General features: G+C 33.4%; 1 protein-coding gene across 4 annotated transcripts in view; it reads right to left on the reverse strand.

Moving 5' to 3' along the window:
• The window catches only part of LOC128156170 (CCR4-NOT transcription complex subunit 11-like), a 104,336-nt gene that overhangs the window by 81,010 nt on the left and 249 nt on the right, over positions 1-23,077 (reverse strand). For all 4 annotated transcript variants that reach the window (XR_008239686.1, XR_008239687.1, XM_052818217.1 and 1 more), the window contains exons 2-3: positions 22,840-22,945; positions 5,802-5,936 (exon numbers count right to left, since the gene is read on the reverse strand). Coding sequence is in view for 2 of the 4 variants with exons in the window: in XM_052818217.1 (XP_052674177.1) it covers positions 5,802-5,936; positions 22,840-22,945 (241 nt within the window). In the remaining 2 variants the exon portion in view is untranslated. The remainder of the gene's footprint in view (positions 1-5,801; positions 5,937-22,839; positions 22,946-23,077) is intronic.

A 23,077-nucleotide genomic window follows, 5' to 3' on the forward strand; every position in this document is an offset into this window, starting at 1 on the left:
ATGGATACTGTTTTGACACAATATCGTATATCATATGTAAAAAAATTGTATGATAATCCTATGTTCATTTCATACATTATTATAAGATACAATGTTTATCAATACAATAATATAAAATATGATATTGCATCCAATGATACTTACAATATATATCATTTAATACAATATAATACTGTAATAAATATTGATGCAATATGATTTTGTAACATATAATATGACATTGTTTCGTGTTATACATTATTGTATTTAATCACATAATACAATATCATAATATCTAATATAAATACAATATAGCATTATTTGATACTATATCATATCACATAATACATCACAATATTGTAACATATGATATTATATTGTATAATATAGTATAATTTTGTATTGTATGATATTGTATCATATTTGATACACAATATTGTATCATATGATACAATATAATTTGATAAAACATTGTTTCATATCATATGATACAATATCATCTGATACAGTACGATATTATATAATACAATATCATTTTATACAATATCATATGATACAATATCATATTATACAATATCATATTATATGATATCTTATAATATCATGTAATACAATTTCATGTATTATATAACAATATATTATATAAACCAATATCATATTATACAATATTGTATCAAACGATATGCTATAATTATAATGTACAATATCGTATCATATGATACAATATCATATATTGCAATATAATATGAAACAATATCATTCGATAAAATAATATATTATACAATATCATATTCTACAATATTGTATAATAATATACAATACTATACATAACAATATCATAATACAATATCATATAATAATGTACAAAAAAATTGATACAATATCATATCATATCATATAACTTTTTACAATATAATGTATGATATTACATTGTATCATATAAAACAATAGTGTATCATATCATAGAATACTATATCATAGGAATCATGTTAAATCATTTAACAACAAACACATCTATCAAGCAGGTTTGAGTGAGGTAGGAGAATTTTTAGCATCCTTGATAATGGAGATCAGGCTCTGCATCTGAAGCTACCTCTGCAATTCATTTATATTATAGTTAAATCAATTATGCAAGCTATTATCTATAAAACATGTAACCTGTTCCAAAAAACTAAACCTCATCCAGCATCCGAAATCTATGGCTCAGATTCAGCATTCAAGCCTGTCAGATGCATCAGTATCATGAGATGCATCATCCCTGCAAGTTTGGTGATGTAAGGACCAGTAATAACTAAGATATAATCATCAGAGGGCACCTGCTCTAAAAACTTTAACCAGCTCTTAAAACCTTAACCTCATCCAGCATCCGAAACCTATGGCTCAGATTCAGCATTCATGCCTGTCAGGTGCATCAGTATCGTAAGACGCACCATCCTTGCAAGTTTGGTGAAGTTAGGACCAGAAATAACTAAGATATATTTTTTAGCATCCTTGATAATGGAGATCAGGCTCTGCATCTGAAGCTACCTCTGCCATTCATTTATATTATAGTTAGATCATATATGCAAGTTTGAAATAGTGCTATTACCTACATATATTAAACATGTGACCTGTTCCAAAAAAACTAAACCTCATCCAGCGTCCGAAACCTATGGCTCAGATTCAGCATTCAAGCCTGTCAGGTGCATCAGTATCATAAGACACACCATCCATGTAAGTTTGGTAAAGTTAGGACCAGTAATAACTAAGATATGATCATCAGAGGGCACCTGCTCTAAAAACTTTAACCAGCTCTTAAAACCTTAACCTCATCCAGCATCCGAAACCTATGGCTCAGATTCAGCATTCAAGCCTGTCAGGTGCATCAGTATCATAAGACACACCATCCATGTAAGTTTGGTAAAGTTAGGACCAGTAATAACTAAGATATGATCATCAGAGGGCACCTGCTCTAAAAACTTTAACCAGCTCTTAAAACCTTAACCTCATCCAGCATCCGAAACCTATGGCTCAGATTCAGCATTCAAGCCTGTCAGGTGCATCAGTATCATAAGACGCACCATCTTACAAGTTTGGTGAAGTTGGGACCAGTAGTAACTTAGAAATGGCTATCAAAGGGCACCTGCAACAAAAACTTTAACCTGCTCGAAAAACCTAACTTCATCTAGCATCCGAAACCTTCGGCTCAGATTCAGCATTCAAGCCTGTCAGGTGCAAAAGTATCATAAGACACACCATCCATGCAAGTTTGGTGAAGTAAGGACCAGTAGTAAGTAAGATATAATCATCAGAGGGCACCTGCTCCAAAAACTTTAACCAGCTCTAAAAACCTTAACCTCATCCAGCATCCGAAACCTATGGCTCAGATTCAGCATTCAAGCCTGTCAGGTGCATCAGTATCATAAGACACACCATCTATGCAAGTTTGGTGAAGTTTGGACCAGTAGTAACTTAGAAATGGCTATCAAAGGGCACCTGCAACAAAAACTTTAACCTGCTCCAAACACCTTAACCTCCTCCAGCATTTGAAATTCATGGCCCAGATTCAGCATCCAAGTCTCTCAAGTCCATTAGTAGGTCCAGATGCATCATTCATGCAAGTTTGGTGAAGATAGGACAAGTAATAAGTTAGATACAGGACCTGCAACAAAAACTTTAACCAGGTCCGGACGCCGACGCCGACGCCGAGGGTATAGCATAAGCTCCCCCCGACTTCGTCTCGGTGAGCTAAAAAGACTGTTGACTGGTGACGTCACATTCCGCGAAAAAACGTGTTATTGATTAGAAGGGGTATATTACAAAACAGTTGTTGACTGTGTCCCGGGCAACAGTTGATCTGTCAGACCGGCTCGCAAACTGTTGCCCGCGGCCCTTGGCCTTGAGCAACAGTTTGCGAGATGTACGACAGATCAACTGTTGCCCTGGAACCCAGTCAACAACTGTTTAATATCATATCATACAATATCGTATCATATGATATTATATAGTATACAATATTGTATCATATGATACAATATTATATATTGCAATATCATATGTTAGTAACAGTATCATGTGATAATGTTATAGATATAATAATACAATATCATATTATACAATATTGTATCATGATATACAATACAATACATAACAATTTAATGATACAATATCATATAAAACATAAAAAAATTGATACAATATCATATAACTTTTTACAATATAACAAATGATATTTTATTGTATCATATTAAACATTATTATGCCTTCTGTCAGTTTGTCACTATATATTCAATACTCATCTATTTTCGCATAGCATCAAAGGATTTATATAGCGTAAGCATACTATGCCGAAATAGAGCACGGCGAATATTTTCAACGAAAATCTTTCAAGTGCCAACAGCGGGATTCGAACTCACGACACTAAAATCATTGATTCTAGTATGAAGCCCAACGCGTTACCGCTACGCTAAATTAGCCGTTATTATGAACACCGGTTTTAGGTATATAAAACGTAGATATATACGATTGACATCAAGCAATTAAAATTATAAAATATATCATTTTTCCAAAAAAAAAAACTTCATTATTGACAGTAATTTTAAAGTTAAAGTTTCCTATAAACTTTTGAACAAATTGATTGAACATTTTTCAAAGAAATTTTACACGAGAATCACAAAAACGCTTTTTTAAATGACGCTTGATAAAGAATGTTCAAGAAAAAAAATTCACTGAGATTTCGTCTGCTAAACATTTCGAGTTTTCTCGGTAAGGCCAAACGTCTCTCTATTTCTTGAAAACATAACATACTTGAGAACATAAACCTTTGTTTACTTTTTATTGTACAACAACTTGTTGATTAAATAAACAATTAAATCAATTGATTACACGCAATTTGAAAAACAACAAACGCTTGCTTTTCCGGTGATTATTTTAAGGGACTTGTCAACACTCGAACGTCAGAGCTACTTATAGCAAAGCACGTCAGTATATTTAACAGTCGGCATAATAATAACAATATTATATAAATAATGTTTCATATCATACAATACTTTATCATAGGAGTCATGTTATATCATTTAACAACAAACATATCTATATACAGATCAAGGTCATGACAAACCCTCTGGTTATAAGCAATCTTTATGTGAATTAAGAACTTCAATGTTTCTCCATAAGAAAGATATGGACTGGACATGAATTTTGCACTTTCTGCCAGTGACCTTGACCTTGCCAGAATGACCTTGGGTCAAGGTCATGACACACCCTTTGCTCATAAGCAATCTTTGTATGAAGTAAGAACTTCAAATGTTTCTCCATAAGAAAGATATGGACCGGACACGAATTTTGCATTTTTTTCGGCCAGTGACCTTGACCTTGCCAGAATGACCTTGGGTCAAGGTAATGACATACTCTTAGGTCATAAGCAATCTTTGTGTGAAGAAAGAACTTCCAATGCTTCTCCATAAGAAAGATATGGACCGGACACGAATTCAGCATTTCTTCTGCCAGTGACCTTGGCCTTGCCCAAATGACCTTGGGTCAAGGTCATGACACACCCTTAGGTCATAAGCAAGCTTTGTGTGAAGTAAGAACTTCCAATGTTTCTCCATAAGAAAGATATGGACTGGACGCGATTGCACAGACAGACGGACGGACAGACGGACGGACGGACAAGGTGATTCCTATATACCCCCCCAAACGAAGTTTGGAGGGGTATAATAATAATTGGTAGCAATATCTGGGACATCGTGGCATCATACACTGATAAAGTTACTGCAGTGTTTTACACCATTTTGAAATGATATTAAAGATTGACGTATCGTCAAAATTGACGTGTAGTAGGATTTTGTTAAAATTTTGGCTAAAAATGAGCAATTTGACTAGTCATCCGCATCGACAATTCGTCGGGAAAATACGGTATATAGTGCACAACTTCAAACCATGGTCTACCTATCCTGAAAATTTCAAAGTCATATCTCTAATAGTTTATGAGATTAGCTCTGCACAAAATAGGTTGTAAAAATTACAAAATCGACCGTAAATCTGGACCCGAAGGGACAACACCAAAAAATTCAAAAACATATAAAATTCAGATAATGTTCCATCATCTCTAAAAAAATTGTCAAGATGGGTTCAGTAGTTTTCGAGAAATCGCGTGCACAAAATTTGGGGGAAAAAAAAAAAATAATAAACAGTACGAAAACAATAAGGTCTTTCGTTGGAAACGGAATACCTTAATTACTTAGTCTGGATATTTTTCTCTTGTAATTAAAAATAAAATTTATTCTACTGATGTAATTTAATGAGTAACTTTCTGTGAGAATTGGCTTGATGTAGTAAGAATTATTGGATACTGACATGGTCAAAATATTGAACCAAGCTGATGTACTGTAAATCATTTAATAATTTATGTCAAATGCAGTTTTAGGTCCAAGAAGGGCTAATTAATAATTGTCTCTTTACTGTGAACACAAAACAAATACTTTCAAGGTATCAAGGGCAAGAAACAATAATGATAGATTATGCAATTTTTTTTACTTCGATAGCTCAAGAGTAAATTTGATTTTTAGTTTTATAAAGAAAATAAATTCACTGTAAGAGATCAAAGTTTGAGCCATTGAAAGTCACCTTCATATACATGTACTGGGTGTTCTCCCACTAAGCTAAGCCAAGTTAAATTATTATATTTTTGCCAGTTACTAAAATTTTCAGAATAAGCACTAGGTGGGAATAAACAGTACACATAATTCAAACCCATGATCCATCTACCAGTCATTTTAGCTGGAGCTCCTTCTTACAAATGTGTCACTATAATTAAAGATGCATAACAGATGTACACTTACCAAGATATGTACAAACACTGTAGCAAATGGATTAGCAGCTATTGGATCAGTACGATACATTTCATAGAGAAGAAATATGGCAGCTAATTTCTGTGTTGGGTGTGGAAGCAAATCACGATTTTGCAGCAAGAGTACCTGAAATTTAATCAACAGAAAATGGTCTTAGAATTATAAAAGTTCTATTAAATACGAGTAATGCATTTTCAATCAAATTCAATTAAATTGTAATTGATGTTGTTAATATTCATCTATATCTTTTTTTAGTCTTTGTGTAAAATCAGTATAAACAGGTGTAACAGGGTTGTGAATATCCACTTGCCCACTCACCAATGAGAATAAAATTTCATTTGGAAAATAAGAAATTCAAAATCTATACTCCACATGGCGAGTAGTTTTTCCAGAATAGGAGTGTATTTGGTTTGTTTTTTTTATACCTGCACTTTCTAAAGAAAGTTCGGGTATATTGTTATTACCCTGTTCCATCCGTCTATCCGTCCGTCACGTTTTACTTTCTCAAACTGCTCTTATATCTTATAAACCAGCAAACTGAACTCTAAGAGTTTGATTTGGGGTGTCATGTTGTTTTGTAAAAAGGTTTCAAAAATTCTCTGGTAGTCCTGGGGATCAAATAATTTGTAAAAAATGATGTTTTTTCACAAAAAACCTTCTTCCTCCTACATTTTCAACAGTAGACAAATCATCTCTTGGAATATGTTTTAGGGTATCCTATAGATGCGCAATAAGGTTTCAGAATTTTCAATTTTGTCCTGGGGTCATTTAATGGCTGAAAAATGACGTGTTTTTGGGGGTTTTTTTTAACTGGTTTCAAAAACGTCTTTTTTTTGCAGTAGCCAAATGATCTTCTAGAATATGATTGGGGGTGTCATATTGAAGTGTGATCAGGTTCCAGAATTTTTTTTTTTTATTAACTTAAGTGGGCAACAAAAAATAACGTTTTTAATTTTATGGACTAAAACATGTAACTTAATACTCCATTGCCGAGTGGATAAAGTGTCAGACTTGTTATCCGTACATCCCGAGTTTGAATCCCGAATGGGCTTTTGTTGTTACTTACTGGAATAATTATTTTAAATATTCATTTTTTATCCCGAAACTGCAAATTTTTTGCTTATTTGACATTTGTACAGTTTATTCATCATTATATCTTTCATTATCAAAAAAATTCCTGTTAATTTGATCGACTTTTTCCAGGTGTGTAAATATTCCACCTTAATGGATAGACACATCATATCTTGGGATATGATAGGGACTGTTCTATAGATGTGCATTACGGTTTTGAAAAATTAAATTTAACCCCGAGGCCCATTACCTACATACTGTTTGATGCCCTTTAAGGATCAAGAAAATATATGGTTAAGGGGTGGGGATCTCAAGAGATATTTGTGTACATCCTGTTCGAGGTGGGTCACGACCACCTCTGGGGCCCATGACCTACATATAGTTTGATGTCCCTTGACACAAGGAACAAGAATATATATGGTTTAAGGGTGGGGATCTCAACTGTTTTGAAGATATTAAGGAACTTGCTGTTCAACAGGTCTAGGCAACCTCCGTTTTTGGAGGATAGATTTTATCCTCCAAATTTGGAGGATAGATGTTTGCGCCCCCTGGTGAATCTTTTCAGATGAAGGGCAATTAACTTTGTTTTTACAAAGGGAGTTAACTATGAATAAAATATAATTATTATACAATAAAAATATCACCTTTTTGGCTATTAATAATTATATTTATTGATAATATTTAATAAATATTTAAGTTTAAATAATTGCAGGGCTGATTTTAAAGAAAAATATCTTATGTGAAGACTCTCACATTTTTTTCAATATTCAGGATAATTGATATCTATAAATGGTATCATTTTGATTGATAAAATTTAACAATGTCTTTTTGTGTGAAGGGATTAAATTTAAATGATACTTAATAACCTGTGAATTAATTAGAATAAGAGCTACAAAGTTCTTAAGGTATATGCAAACATTTACTTTGTACATGTACAATATAGCAGATCAAGATATCTATTATGTGTCTCTAAACGTGAATGAACTCATTAATGTCTAAATGAGGAATAAACATCACTTTTTGTTGTTTTTATTAAATGAAACAGATGTAAATAGTCTATGTCATTTGTTTAACTGAACACAGGAAGTACACACTTTCAAAGCATATTGTGAAAATACTATACAATTAGAATTTCAAATCGCCGCATACAATCATTAGTTTATTTCCTTAACTTTAATTCCCATATGGTCTGGTGCTTGCATTTTCTCATTAAAGATATGCACGAAGCCTTTGAAATATACCCATGCTATCCTCCAAAAATGGAGGATAATTTCACCCACAATGCAAAGTGACTTTCCATATATGGTAAAAATCAGCAGCCATCTTGAGATTGAGCTATCCTCCAAAAACGGAGGTTGCCTAGACCTGTTCAAGGGGGATCAGGACCACCAACAGGGCCCATGACCGACATAACATTTGATGCCACTTGACATCAGAAACAATATGGTTTAGGGGTCATGATTATAACAGTTTCTGAGATATATTGTAATTTCCAATTCCTGGGGGGTGGGGATGACCCCAGGGGTCAGATCTTATAAACCCTATATATTACCAGTAACAGTCAATATATGATTATGAAAACCCTATATTATTATCTTTGTCCGTTTTCAAGTTACCATTTACAATAGAGTCTACGATTCTTCCTACAAGGTTCAATGTTAGACCCTTTTGAACCCCCCCCCCCCCCCTCCTCCCAGAGAAAAGTGGTTGTCTAACCCAAAATGAGAAAAATCAAACCAGGGTGCACAACTAGATATGCAGGCCTATCGTATCCTAGAGTTTTGTACAATTCTGTTCAGCCATCTCTGAGAAACAAGTTCAGAGCGGGAAAGAGGAAAAAGAAGAAGACAAAGAATAATAATACATGTAATAAGAACCGTACAAAAACAATAAGTCTCCAAATTTCATTCAGGAGACTTAAGAATAAAGATTAAACCAAGATAAGATCATCAAACGTCAATAATTTAAAGATAATTGACAATTTCTTATTCTAAGGGGGTCAGGATGACCCCTTAGGGTCATAACTTACATGCCATAATGATCTGATGCGCCATGATCTAAGGAGGAATAATATCTTTGGATTAAGGTGGGGATCTCAATGGTTTTTATGATATTTGATAATTTCAGGAGGAGCACTTGGGATCATGACCTATATACCATCTGAAATGCCTTGAACAAAGAAACAATAAGATATCCTCATGATATATGATTCAATTTAAGAACCAAGATATAGATCAATAATCTATGTTTTGTAATGCTTCCTATGTATATATACATGTATCAGTTAGTGTTTTGGTCTTCAATTCATGTTCATGACATCGACTGTAGTATGGCTTAGTCTTAATTCAAATTAGTACATAAAAAAAGTCAAATATATGACTTGGAACCCCCATCCCCAAACAAACTCAAATATAAACTGTTGCCCCCCCCCCCCCCCTTAATTGTCGAATGATCTTTTAAAATAAAAATAAAATTTGGGGTCTAAAAAGTTTTATAAACTGGTAAAAAATGTTATTCTTAAAACAAATTTACACTACACCTTGCATAGTTGACAAATGATCTATTGAGATATGATCAGGCCTATAAAAAAAAGTTGTGTGTTAGGTTAACACTGATGAAAAAATTAGGTTAGGTAGGTAGGGATATTTTTTTATTTTATCATTTTTTAGCCGGGCTCTGCTGAAAGCAGAGTCCTGGCTATAGGCAGGCCAATCGCCAATGTTACTATAAATAGCACAAATAAACAATCAGAGGCCGGAACGGCCACAAAGGCGTCGAGCTGACATTTTCTTTTATATAGAATGATATCAATAATTTGAATTTCTGTACTAATATATGTAGTCGTTTATCAAATAATATTAGAATAAAAAAGGAAATAAATTACGTTTTGTGCTGTTTCAAAAACAATAATCAGTATATTTCGTTATAAAATAGGTAGTGATGAGTTTATAATACAATAACTCATCATGGTTACAAAAATCGAAGAAATTTCAAAGTTAAAAAAAAATTATTATTTTCTTTCTGCTTTAAAAAATCTTTGCACATTTCACAGGCTCATAATTTGAATACATTAACAGTGTGTCCCTAATTATAATAATAAAACATACTTTTATTTATTCCAATTCCCGTTTGAAACAAGATTACCTATGCTATGGTTGTTTACAAACAAATCCACAACACGTGCTATCTAAAATGCTCGACCAAACCAACTGCATTATCGTGTTTATTACTTGCAACAAAATCTCTGGATAAGTTTATCGCTTACAATTATTTTGGAGACCATGCCTGATAACAAATACATTTACATATCAAATTTTATTTCTATCGGGCACAGTCTCCAATCAAAATGTAAGCGATAAACTTAAATAATATTTTAGGGAATGTTTACATTGCACCTTATTGTATTCATCCGCCATTTCTTGATTAAGCAAATTTATACTAATGCAATGAGTTGTCAATAACCAGGGAGGCAAAGTTGGTTTTTTTGTACACAATTTAGTTGAATAAAAGGAATACAAATCTTGTAATACGTTTAATACTTCAAGGAACTTATTTTTTATGTGCATTAAAAAGGCGGTGCAGTGCATGAATTTTTGGACGATTGCCAATCCAGACGATCGCTAGAAGGCTGCCGAGCATTAGCTCGACGCCTTAAAAAACCAAACAGCGTCAAGGTGGAGCTTCCACTATACCAAATAGTTACTCAAAGAGCCACGTTTTGTCAAAAGTGTTGGCATTTTGTTTCTTTTTTTTAAATTTCGAATGAATTGTCTATCTTTTTTAGTTTTCTTATTAATAACGTGTTTTTAAAACATTACTATGCATTTTGAACACATACAATGCACATGAATTTCCATGAACTACTTTGCTGCACGATAAAGAAACGGGGATTGAATATATAATGCTTGTTGCAAAATTCAAGGCAGCAACTGTTGAACTTTTTAACTTCTACTAGACAGACTTATTTTTTGTTTATAGCCGCTTACAAAATTTGGTCGCTCTCTAATGCTTTGCCGACATTAAATCATGAGAGAGAGAGAGAGAGAGAGAGAGAGAGAGAGAGAGAGAGATAGATTTTCAGTCTTTACTACACAATATGCATAAAGACACACCAAAAGAGCCCGGCTTTCAGTACTTCAGTACTTTGATTTTTTTTGTATGAATCCTAAGAATGTTTGTTTGTGTCATATCTAAAAACAGATTTTTTAATAGAAATAATATAAAATTCACAATCGGATGAAAACAGACATATAAAAATGGTCGGATCGGGGCATTTTTCTAGGTTAGGTCGGGTTTCCCTAAACACACATTTTTTTTTTTTAGGCCTCAGAAGTCATATTTCTACCTTGGATCCCAAGGTAGAAATATGACTTCTGAGGCCTAAAAAAAAACCTGATATTCATTGACAAGTTAAAATTAATAACAATAAATGATTCAAGTTATAAATGTTTATTCTCCACATCCACCCCCCCCCCCCCCCCCACCCACCAATCAAACCTGGTTCTAACGATTCAGTCTTCTTACATTCTTACATGTGTACAGTAGCAAATTTTAAATCATTTCTTGATTGCTTTTTCTCTCCTAATGCACATTAACATTTTGGGAATTGTTTAATTCAATTTTTAAGATTTAGAAACAAAATGTTATAAGCATGTGTATTCTACTGTGGAATCATTAAATTTCATGGGGGCCAATTTTCGTGGATGGCTTAAATTTACAGGTTCGCGGGGACGAAATTTTGTGTATTTTCATATATCTACAAAAGGAAATATGACTTTATTACCCTAATTAACAATTCGTGGAGGATGTTATTTCGTGGATGAGAGGTAACCACGAATTCCACGAAAATTGAGCCACCTCGAAATCTAATGATTCCACAGTATTTGGGGCAATTGTAAAGTCTCCTTAACAAAGCAGTGTCATCATTAGGCTAGGAATTACCCACATGGATCAAACACTACATATGAATAAGATAAAATACTTTATTATTTCTAGTTCTAGAATGTCAGGGTGTCTCCAAGGGGGCATAACTTATATATACAACTTGATGCTCAATGACACAAAGAGCAAGAATAAATTATATGGTTCAGGGATGAGGATCTCAGAAGTAAAAAAATATACAGTGTATCATCATTTTCTATTTCATAAAGGGGGGAGGAGGTTTTATAAAGACAACACCTTTGGGTCATGTACTTTACACCATTTGATGCATCATAATGACATTTGAAGATATTTTGTATTTTCCTGTTTCATGGGGTCAGAACAGTCCCATAAGGTCATGGCATACATTGTATTTGATGCATTATAATACATTAAGAAAGAAATACTCCTTCCTTCCTTCCTATTATAACTCATATAAAAATGATAAGTCTCTACACTTACTTACATGTAATACACAAATTTAATAAGAAATTGTTTATACAGGTCAACTCAATAGTGCAAGTCTGACAAATGAAAAACTAACTTTTGCAATTAAAATGACAGAAACTTTAAAAATGCGATATGATAGGTAACGATGATAAGCTTAATATTTAAATATTAAAAGATGATGATACAGTATGCTGTCAAAAAGAGATCACTTATCTAGAAAGTTAAAGCACCGTAATACTTATGTATGCTGGCATCTCATTATATTGTGCTACTACATGTATTATGCTTACCTATATTGGTCAACATCATAATGATAATCCAATTATTAAAGCACAATAATGAATTCCTTTAGCTGATCATCACAAAAGGAATGTTTATGCATGTTAACTAATCCTTTTCTGCATATGGAAAACACATGCATGTACATGTATACAAGAAACCGGCCGCCATCTAATCAAAGAGCTGGGTAAAACTAGTACCCGCTAATGAGACCTGCATACAGGTGTGTTGTGTACGTAACTTCAGACAAAGATCAGTTATTTGTAACATGCATGTATTTTTATGACCTATTCTTCAAAACCCCTTGCACTATTTAATTAGGTAAATAACAGCTTTATGAGGGTGAAGGACACCTGCATATAGTGATGTATACTTACTATTGAAATAAACAATAAAGTATAAATACATGTATAATATTTACCCCCAAAATAATGTTACCTAACATTGAAGTGCAATGGGTTAGAGCATTTACATGTCTGTAAGAGCATTGGGGTCCAAGGTGTACTTTTGGTAATTTTACTATTGATATAAATGAATTTTCATGGGGAGGGGGAGGGGGTTTGGACCCCTCACTCCCACCCCTTCTCTAAATCTGGTGCATATTATACATTTTCTCAGAGCGCATTTCTGAATGCCACTGGCTCATGACTGCCAATTAATATATAATGGGGGTTGTACGAGTGTACAATGAGTGTACAATGTACACTATTCATCAAAAATACCTTATTTTTAATTTTATTTCCATATATTATATTATTAATCCTCGCACACCACTGTTCCTTGCATCAAACAGTTCTTACCAGTGTATTCGCCATTATGTGATCAGCCACCTGTTGACTCTTCATGTGGTCAATTGGTCAATGTTTGTATTTAACAACATCCAGTGTCAGAAGCATACACCTGTCTCATGTCGGACTTTACAGTTTATCCACGTGTAGGAAGATCAGCAATAATTATGATTTGATTTAAAACTTATTTACACTGTTTTTGGGGGGCCCTGATTTGGGGCCGAAATTCCACCCCTATCCCAGTTGGAAAGAACTATATATATATGATATTAGTCAAATTTGGCCCCCAAAATTCACTATTTTTTAAAATGATTCAGGTACACTAATTTGTTGTGTTATTTTATAAAAGAGATGACATGAAATATGTTTTTCACTTAATTATTTGATTTATATGCACTCACTGGCAGTATATGACGTCAGAAGTGACGCTATTTTTATAATTCAATCAAAATCTATCAAAAATTGACATTTTTAAAATCTTTTTTCGAATGGGAAATATAGAGCGACTCTTTGAACAAGAACAAACTTTTTGTCACTTTTAAGTATTGGAGAGATACATCTTTGGTGAAAATATTTTGTTTGTTCAGGCAGTCGCTTTATGTTTCCTTAAAGAAAAACTGCCTCAAAGCAAGCCGTTTTATGCTAAAAATGAGAAAATGGCGGGAAAAGGTAAACTTTATGTCGTATTTAAAAATTCTGGGCACTAAAATAAAAATGAAAATTATGAAAAAACTTCAAATGTATATTTGTAAAAATAAAACAAAGAATTACAGTAAAATTACAATGTTCATTTTAGGGGGCCATTTTAGGCTCAAACCATATATAGTCCTTTCCTAATATTTTCCCTAATTTGAACCCCAAAATTCCCTATTGTAATTTTCAAAAAAAAAATTTATGTGCAAGTTTTCAAAATTTTCAAGATAGACTGATTAGAATAATGAAGATTTCAAAGTTCTAGAAAAAGAAGCATTGAGCTTTAATTAGTATTTGAATAAATGATAGAAATTGTTAAATTTTCTTATAATCAATAAAAATGAATTTTCCCAATTTTCCTGTTTTGTTGCTTTTTTCCCAATTGAAAGGGCCCCAGCCCCCAGTCCAAAATGGTGAGAAAAAACACTGATTTACTTTATGTCCTGTTATGCAGTTAAACAGTATTGTGTTACTAAGACACTATAAAAAAAGATCGATCATATGCACGACTTGATAATGATGATATATGACATACAGCCGTTTATTCACAATGTTTATTTTTAATAGAATTTATCTATGTACTGGTAGTATGCAGGCCCGAAAGTTCAACTGTGGGCCAATAAACTTTGACCAGTTAGGGGCCCAAAATGGCCCCTAAGGTTTCAATGGTTAACCACAACCCTGTGCAGGGTTGTCTCTAAAAATTGAAGTAAAAAGAAGAAATTAAAAAGTGTCTAGCTTATAGCTAGATTGTGTTAGAAATGCAATAATAGTCGGGTAATACCCTGCCTGTGTAATAATTTTACTTCCGGATTGAAATGTATCATCCATTTAGCCAATCAGATGTCTCTGTTTCTGAACAGTCATTGCTTAATTATTGTTTACATATGCACATTGTATGATTAGAAAAATCGGTGGGAACCTGTGTGTTATACGAGGGTCAATCAAAAAATACAAAGACAAAGTGGCTGTCTATCATGTATTTTTCATTAAAGCCATTTTGAATCATTTTAAACCAGTTAAATATGTATTGCAAGATAACAATGAAAGTGAAATGAACCAAATTCACATGACCACATATAAGAAGCCGGTCATTTTGCACCTTAAATTTTTTTAAAGAGTTATCTCCCCTTGTTAAAAAAGAAGAACATTTTAATTTCGTCAAAATATCTGCGGTAAATGTTTCATTTTATTTCATATTTTAAAAAAGAGAAAGTTTATGCATTTATTAACCAAGAGAGTTTTACAAATTTTAAGTTACTTTTTACAATATCTTATTAAAACATACGTTGCCCATAGACTCCAATGCAAAATTCAAGGTGTAATTAGTTGGACCATAATCAATATTTTGAAAATTCCTTTGGTGGAGTATTTTTATTTGATAACATCTTCAAAATGATATCATGTTTAAGAATATCAGACCATTCATTTATTAGGTACAAAATGTGGTCCTTATACCTTAAGCAACAATACTTATTTCATTGATATACGAAGTTTCATTCCATTTAATGAAAAGGTATTTTGGTTACCCGGTTTTAAAGACAACATGTTTTGCATCCACGGCGCAAGGTAACGTTGAAAACATGACGTCAAGATGACACAAGCACAGTTAATAAAAATATCCAATCTTTTTATCACCCTGAGTCTTTTGTGCTTTTCACCTTACAGTTTAAATCAGCACTATATCACTTGACATCTAAGTTGTCCACATTTGTTCGAAAATCCTAAGTAAGTTCCTCCAAGTTTTCTTATTTTTACCGCATGTCTCTTCAGAAAATTCCTGAATGTCAGATGACATTATTTATTTTTTTATTAAATATTTATAGATATTCTTTTCTCTTTCATACTGTTTGATGATCAAAATACATTTACCACAACCCCCACAGAACGTGCTAGAGTTACACGCAAATGTGCAAATAATTTTTTTCACCATTAAGCATTTCCACAGTTTTTATCGAGTTTTTTTTGAGTTAGATCCACACTGTTTATACTCTTCGTTGCGCTGTGACGTTTGGCGACATCAATCTTTGTAGTCAATTTTAAAGAGGGCTATATGTCTTTAGTTACTGATATCTGTTCAACAAATCTATATATCCCGTCAATATTTGGTACATAGAATATCATGAACATTTTTTTATTTCAGTTTTCAGTATTAGTTGGTTTTAAGCTAAATTTATGGGGATATTACTTTCAACAGAATATGGTTTATTGTTTACAGAACACAAGGTTTGACCGTACATCGTGACCTCATTTTTGCAAGATTGGATTCTAAATAGTTCTTAGAAATAAAGGAATATATGAACTGTTTTGATTTTAAATTGTTTGAAACAAATGCTTAATTATGTCTACTAAATTTAGTAATAATTTGAAGTTAAATAACATAGCTATAGCAAAAGTTTTCGTACTTTTTGATTGACCCTCATATAGTCATTCTTCTATCTGTAAGCAAGTTGAGAGGTCGTCTAGTGAAACTCTTCGGGTAGTGTTCTACAGAACAGGGATGTGAGCTGTACGTGTCGGACAGCAACAGAATTGTAAGCTAGACCACTCAGTTATTACCAGTAAACCTGTTGCTGTACCTTGTGTCTTGGTGACTTGAAGGTGTATTGGTGACGTTGACAGTGTCCTATGAATTGATATCTGGCTGAACATTGTATCACAGTGGTGGCAAACAGAATTGCTTGTTCAAATCATATCAGAGGTTAATTTTGTATTTGGATTTATTCTTAGTATTTCTCTAATCATATAACCAAGGTTGACTCTACTCTAGGAAAAATTAAACAAGCATTCTGAGAGTATTGCATAAACAATAAACGTCCCCTACCGGTTTGTAGAAATTTGTGAAAACAATGCACCATTATGCAGAATACCATTTCTTACCATCTCAACAGACCAACCTAATAATGAACCCGATTGTAATAATACATAAAACCTTGTCGATTAAATTTACAACACAATGCTTGACACTATTTTACAGAGCTTATTTGTTTGTTAGAAACAATAAAAGGAATGGTCCAAGAAATGCACGATATTATTACTGACAATATACTTTCCTCATTTATTCTGATAACAAACCAGAACATAAAAAAATTGGAATATAAAAAATTTATTTTCTCAAAAATATGTCAACCAGACGCTACAAAAGTGTAAACTTGATCTGTAGTTTGACACTTTGAAGCTGTTCTGCAAATTTCATATTATTCCTCAAACGCATAAAGAAAACAAGAGGCCCATGGGCCACATCGCTCACCTGAACAGCAGTTCCTTGTAACATTACATTTCGTAGCATATGCTTTTTCTATTTTAAACATTGAACCCCTTTCTGGGGACCCAGTAATGGTCCGAGGTTTATGGTTGGCTTGAACAACATAAATAGTAAAAAAGGAATGAAAATGTGTAGCACTGCGTGGGACCGCACGTACACAACCTGAAAAACTGAACGTAGAAGAGTTCCACTTCAAGAGGAATAACTCTCAGACTGTACAGAACATTAAGAAAGATAACTCTTGGTTCCACTACATTAGAGTTTACACAATTTGAGGATCCTTGCATAGTAATCTCACAAACTGTAGCATTATAGTTCTCGAGAAGAACTTTTTAAAAACATTTTCAATATATCTTTCTATGTTAAACTTTGAACCCCTTTTGGGGCCACAGTATTAGTCCAGTGCTAAAGTTTTAATTATTTGGAATCTACATTATTTAAGGATGCTTGCATAGTTATCTCACAAGCTGAAGCATTATAGTTCCCTAGAAAAAGATTTTTCAACATATTCCCTCTATATTTCTATGCTTAACTTTGAACACCTCTTGGGGCCCCAGTATTAGATTGAGGTCACGGCTTTTATAATTTCGAATCTACACTATTTGAGGGTGCTTACGTAGTTATCTGACAAATTGATGCATTGTAGTTCTCGAAAAGAAGATTTTTAAACATTTTCCATATATACCGGTACTTCTACATTTAACTTTAAACCCATCTTGGGTCCCTAGTATTAGTCCAGGGGTCACTATTTTAAAACTGTCGAACCTTCATTATCCAAGGTTGTATGCATGATAGTAATCTCACAAATTGAAGCATTGTAGTTCTCGAGAAGAAGATTTTTTAACCTGTTACCTTTATATTTCTATAATAAACTTTGACCCCATCTTGGGGCCCCATTATTGGTCTGGGGGTCACGATTTTACGAATTAGGAATCTACATAAGCGAAGGATGCATGCATAGATATTCCACTAACTAAAACATTGTAGTTCTTGAGAAGAAAATTTTAAACTTTTCCTTTCTTTTTTAAAATGTTTAAATTTTGAACCCCTCTTGGTGCCCATCAATTGTCCGGGAGTTACAATTTTTTGAATCTACATTATTTAAGGATGTACATGTATGCATAGTAATATCCCAAACAGTTGCACGATGGTTCTTGAGAAGATTTTAAAACATTTTCCTATATATGTTAAAATCTAAACCCCTCCTGGGGCCCCACTTTTGTTCGGGGGTCACGATTTTTACAATCTTCACTATATATACAACCTTTTGTGTATGTATTGGCATTTTTGGTGAAGTGGTTCTTGAGAAGAAAATTTTTAAACATTTTTCATATGTAGTTCTATGTTAAATTTTGATCCCCGCCTGGGGCCCCAGTTTTGGTCCGAGGGTCACGATTTTTACAATTTAGAATCTTCACTATATATACAAGCTTTTGTGTAAATATTGGCATTTCTGGTGCAGTGGTTCTTGAGAAAAAGATTTTTTAAACATTTTCCTATGTATTTCTATGTTAAACTTTGAACCCCGCCTGGGGCCCCAGTTTTGGTCCGAGGGTCACGCTTTTTACAATTTAGAATCTTCACTATATATACAAGCTTTTGTGTAAATATTGGCATTTCTGGTGCAGTGGTTCTTGAGAAGAAGATTTTTTAAACATTTTCCTATGTATTTCTATGTTAAACTTTGAACCCCGCCTGGGGCCCCAGTTTTGGTCCGAGGGTCACGATTTTTACAATTTAGAATCTTCACTTTGTATACAAGCTTTTGTATAAATATTGGCATTTCTGGTGCAGTGGTTCTTGAGAAGAAGATTTTTAAACATTTTCCTATGTATTTCTATGTTAAACTTTGAACCCCGCCTGGGGCCCCAGTTTTGGTCCGAGGGTCACGATTTTTACAATTTAGAATCTTCACTATATATACAAGCTTTTGTGTAAATATTGGCATTTCTGGTGCAGTGGTTCTTGAGAAGAAGATTTTTTAAACATTTTCCTATGTATTTCTATGTTAAACTTTGAACCCCGCCTGGGGCCCCAGTTTTGGTCCGAGGGTCACGATTTTTACAATTTAGAATCTTCACTATATATACAAGCTTTTGTGTAAATATTGGCATTTCTGGTGCAGTGGTTCTTGAGAAGAAGATTTTTAAAGACATGCACCCTATACTCACTGTTTCGCAATTATCTCCCTTTTGAAAAGGGCTGTGCCCTTTATTTTAACAATTTATAATCCCCTTTCCATAAGGATGCTTTGTACCAAATTTGGTTAAATTTGGCCCAGTGGTTTTTGAGAAGAAGTTGAAAATGTGAAAAGTTTACAGACGGACGGACAGACAGACAGACGGACGGACGGACGACGGACAACGGGTGATCAGAAAAGCTCACTTGAACCTTCGGTTCAGGTGAGCTAAAAAGTGTGGAAAACTGAAGTGGGACATACAGACAGATGGACAGACTGGCGGACGCAGAGGAAAGCTATAGTCCCCTCCGGTGAAAAATGGTAGGGGACTTATAAGCACCGAGTTTGTTCAAGTCCAGTACAATCTCTAGATTTAGCTATATAGCTTTATTAAGCTATTCAAAATAGCTTGATAAAGCTATTTATATGCAACTTTTCAAGAAAATATTCATTATAATAGACAAAAAATCGCAATTAACTTGCTACTCATATTTGCACCATTAACCATTAAAAACTTAAGCTGGCTCTATACACCACTTTTTGATGACGCAGTACGCAAAAAAGTAAATATGAAAGCATGCAATTACGGTACTGGCTGATTTAAACTGAGGCGAATTGTATGGGGACCGCTATTTGAAACAAGAGGCCGATGGGACCACATCGCTCACCTGAGCAACAATGGGCGTTCAAAAGATATTGTGCCATATGGTCCCTCGGTAGAATAACAAAAAATAGATATTATAAAGTATTCGAATTTTATACTTATTTTAGCATACACGTAATCTTTGACATTGTACCTTCATGAAATACTATTTTTTACCAGAATAAGAAAATCCTCAAAAGATATAAAACTAAACATTTGGTAGGGGTACACTGTTAAGTTGTTAACTTCCAATTCCCTATATTTTCGTTCTGCCCCCTCCTCCCACTTTGTAAAGTGATCAAAATATATGAGAGCATATAGGTACATTTTTTTCATCAACTACTTACCAGTTATTGTATTTAAAAAAAATATATAATAGTTATTGTTTTTTATTTAAAAAATCCTACATGTATAGATGTGAAGAAGAAAATTGTACCTCAATGTGCTCAATTCCTCAAATTAAAAACATTCAAAATTTTTATTTGTCTTCTCCATTATAATTAAATGACTGTTATTTACTTCGCGTACAAACCAGGATAATTTTCCGCTGTGATATTTTCTTAGGAATAGCGATAATTACTTTATCCCTGCAACAGATATGTGTCAGAACTATAGAAACTGTTTTAAAGATGTCGTTTTTATTTACTCGTGTCTGAAAAACTATCAAAATTGATGTAGATTTCACATATTTATTGTATAAAGAGGGGGCCCCAGAGAGTAGGTATTTAATTGATTATCACTATAAATAAAATCAGGGGGTCTCGCATAGAGACACTCAAATCGGTAAGGCTACCGATAAATGGATAATTAGAAGAAGTAGGCTGATAACACTTTATGACAGGTCATTCGTACTAAAATAAAAGTTGCTACAATTATTATAAAAAAAAGATATTGTTCATAAAATGAATATATTTCTATACATCTATGCATTGAAATATGCATTAAAGTAGCATTTGAAAATTATTGAAAATGTCCAAATTATAAAGTATTAAATTCATTTATCTATGAAATTCTTACCTTTCTTATATCTATTATGCAAAATAGTATTTAAAAGTATTAAAAACTATTACCGTATTTTTCGGGGCATAGGCCGGTATTTTTTTTCTCCAATGCGCGAGCATCGGCTTATCCCCCGGGATCGGCTAATCATAGGCTCAAAGTTGAAAAAATTAAACAGTCAAATTTAAAATCCACTGTTTTTAGCAGTTTATCATCAAGGTTGTTGTTTTTTTTTCGTCCGTTTGAACTATTGTTCGATAGTTGCAGATACATAGATATAACAGAGCCCGTTAGTATATACGTCTCTGATAGTTGTCCCGTTGATAATTTTTGTAATGACATTGCGAGTAATAAAATGTACAGTACTGTACGAGGTATTTCTTTACAACCCCAATCAAAAGAATTTTTTCCCCCACGTTCACGTATGAACCCTGGAAACTATTAATGCGTAGTAAAAAAAAAACGGAACCGGGTAGAATGAAATATGACGGAACTTTTGTGAATTTCTTCTTGTCTGCGTTCGTGGGAATCACTGGTCTTGGGTGCAGAATATATCAATGCTTTGTGTTTTTACAGTTAATTTTCTGTTGGATGAAATAACGGTATTCTGGTGTCGTGTGTATATACAAAGGTGTGAAACCCGTGACTATTTACACAGCCTGGGGGCACGTAGTGTACACCCTTACACCTCACCGCATTAATTGTGTTTTTAACATTACAACTTCTTTGCATAACGGCAAGTCACTTTTTAATTTATTAATGAAAAAAAACACAAATTAAATATTTTATGTGTGGTATTTCGTTTTCTCATTCATGCGATTACGGGGGATAACTCTATTTGAATATGAAACCACGTGTTGAGCTAATGGACGCCATACCCCGATCTACAAGTAGCTTTCAAAGTATTACTTGATTAAATGAAATTGAGCAGTAAGGTTTTAATAAAATATAAAAGGTTTGGTAAAATATCATACTTAGTTCTATCAGACAGTACCACGGAGGTTGGTGTTGCAATTAAATTTACATTATGTAAAATTACGATACCTAACGATATATACCGACGAATACGGAAGAGACCAAACAACCACAAAACACAATTATATTTTTTTTAAATGTTTAAAATATATATGTTAAGCAAATTTTATAACTTTAATTACTCTTTTGACTTTCTACATCGATATTCTGAAAGTATATACTTAATACGACAACTTAAATTCCTTCATCATGCAGCGGTCATACTTTCACCACAGTAATCATCGATTGAAAATCGGCCTCTCCCCCAATTTGGCTAGTCTATGGATTTTTCCTGAATTTTGTCTGAAAATGAGCAATTCGGCCTATGCCCCACATCGGCATATGCCCCGAAAAATACGGTAAGTAGTATAATTATGATTTTCATAGGGTACATTTTCTCCAGGAGAAAACGTACCCTAGAGATTGGGTATGTTTTCTCCTGGGTACGTTTTCTCCTGATACCCTCTAAATAAAGCAATATAACTAAATCTGGAGATTATACTGGACCTGTTATTGAATGCCATCGTAAGACACCCACAGCCAGTCTTGCTTCTCTTACCTCAAGGTAAGACCGTGGGTTTCTGACAATGATTAATAGCCGAATTTACTTGTTTCCAGTTGCCAAGTTTACCAGGTGTCAAGTGGACTCGTACCCTAACTAAACAATAAACATAAACATAGACATGCATAACTAACTGAGACATACATATCCTGTATTTGTTACGTACAATCGATGATCCGACTTTGAAGTGGTCTTGTTTCGTGAAATAATGATGGAAACTGGTGGCCAAACTTTCGAATGACTGAGTTTGAGTCGTGTCTTCTGAAAGGACGCTGAAATTTTCACCATTATCATTATCAACTTTGAGGAGTTATTTCCCTTTATCGCATTTATCATAGATGAACATCATTCCCTTACTAAATATCAAGATAAAAAGTTTTTTATCAATTAAATGCCATTAGCTT

Source organism: Crassostrea angulata, chromosome 1 (assembly GCF_025612915.1).
Source record: "Crassostrea angulata isolate pt1a10 chromosome 1, ASM2561291v2, whole genome shotgun sequence".
Taxonomy (NCBI): Eukaryota; Metazoa; Mollusca; class Bivalvia; order Ostreida; family Ostreidae; genus Magallana; species Magallana angulata.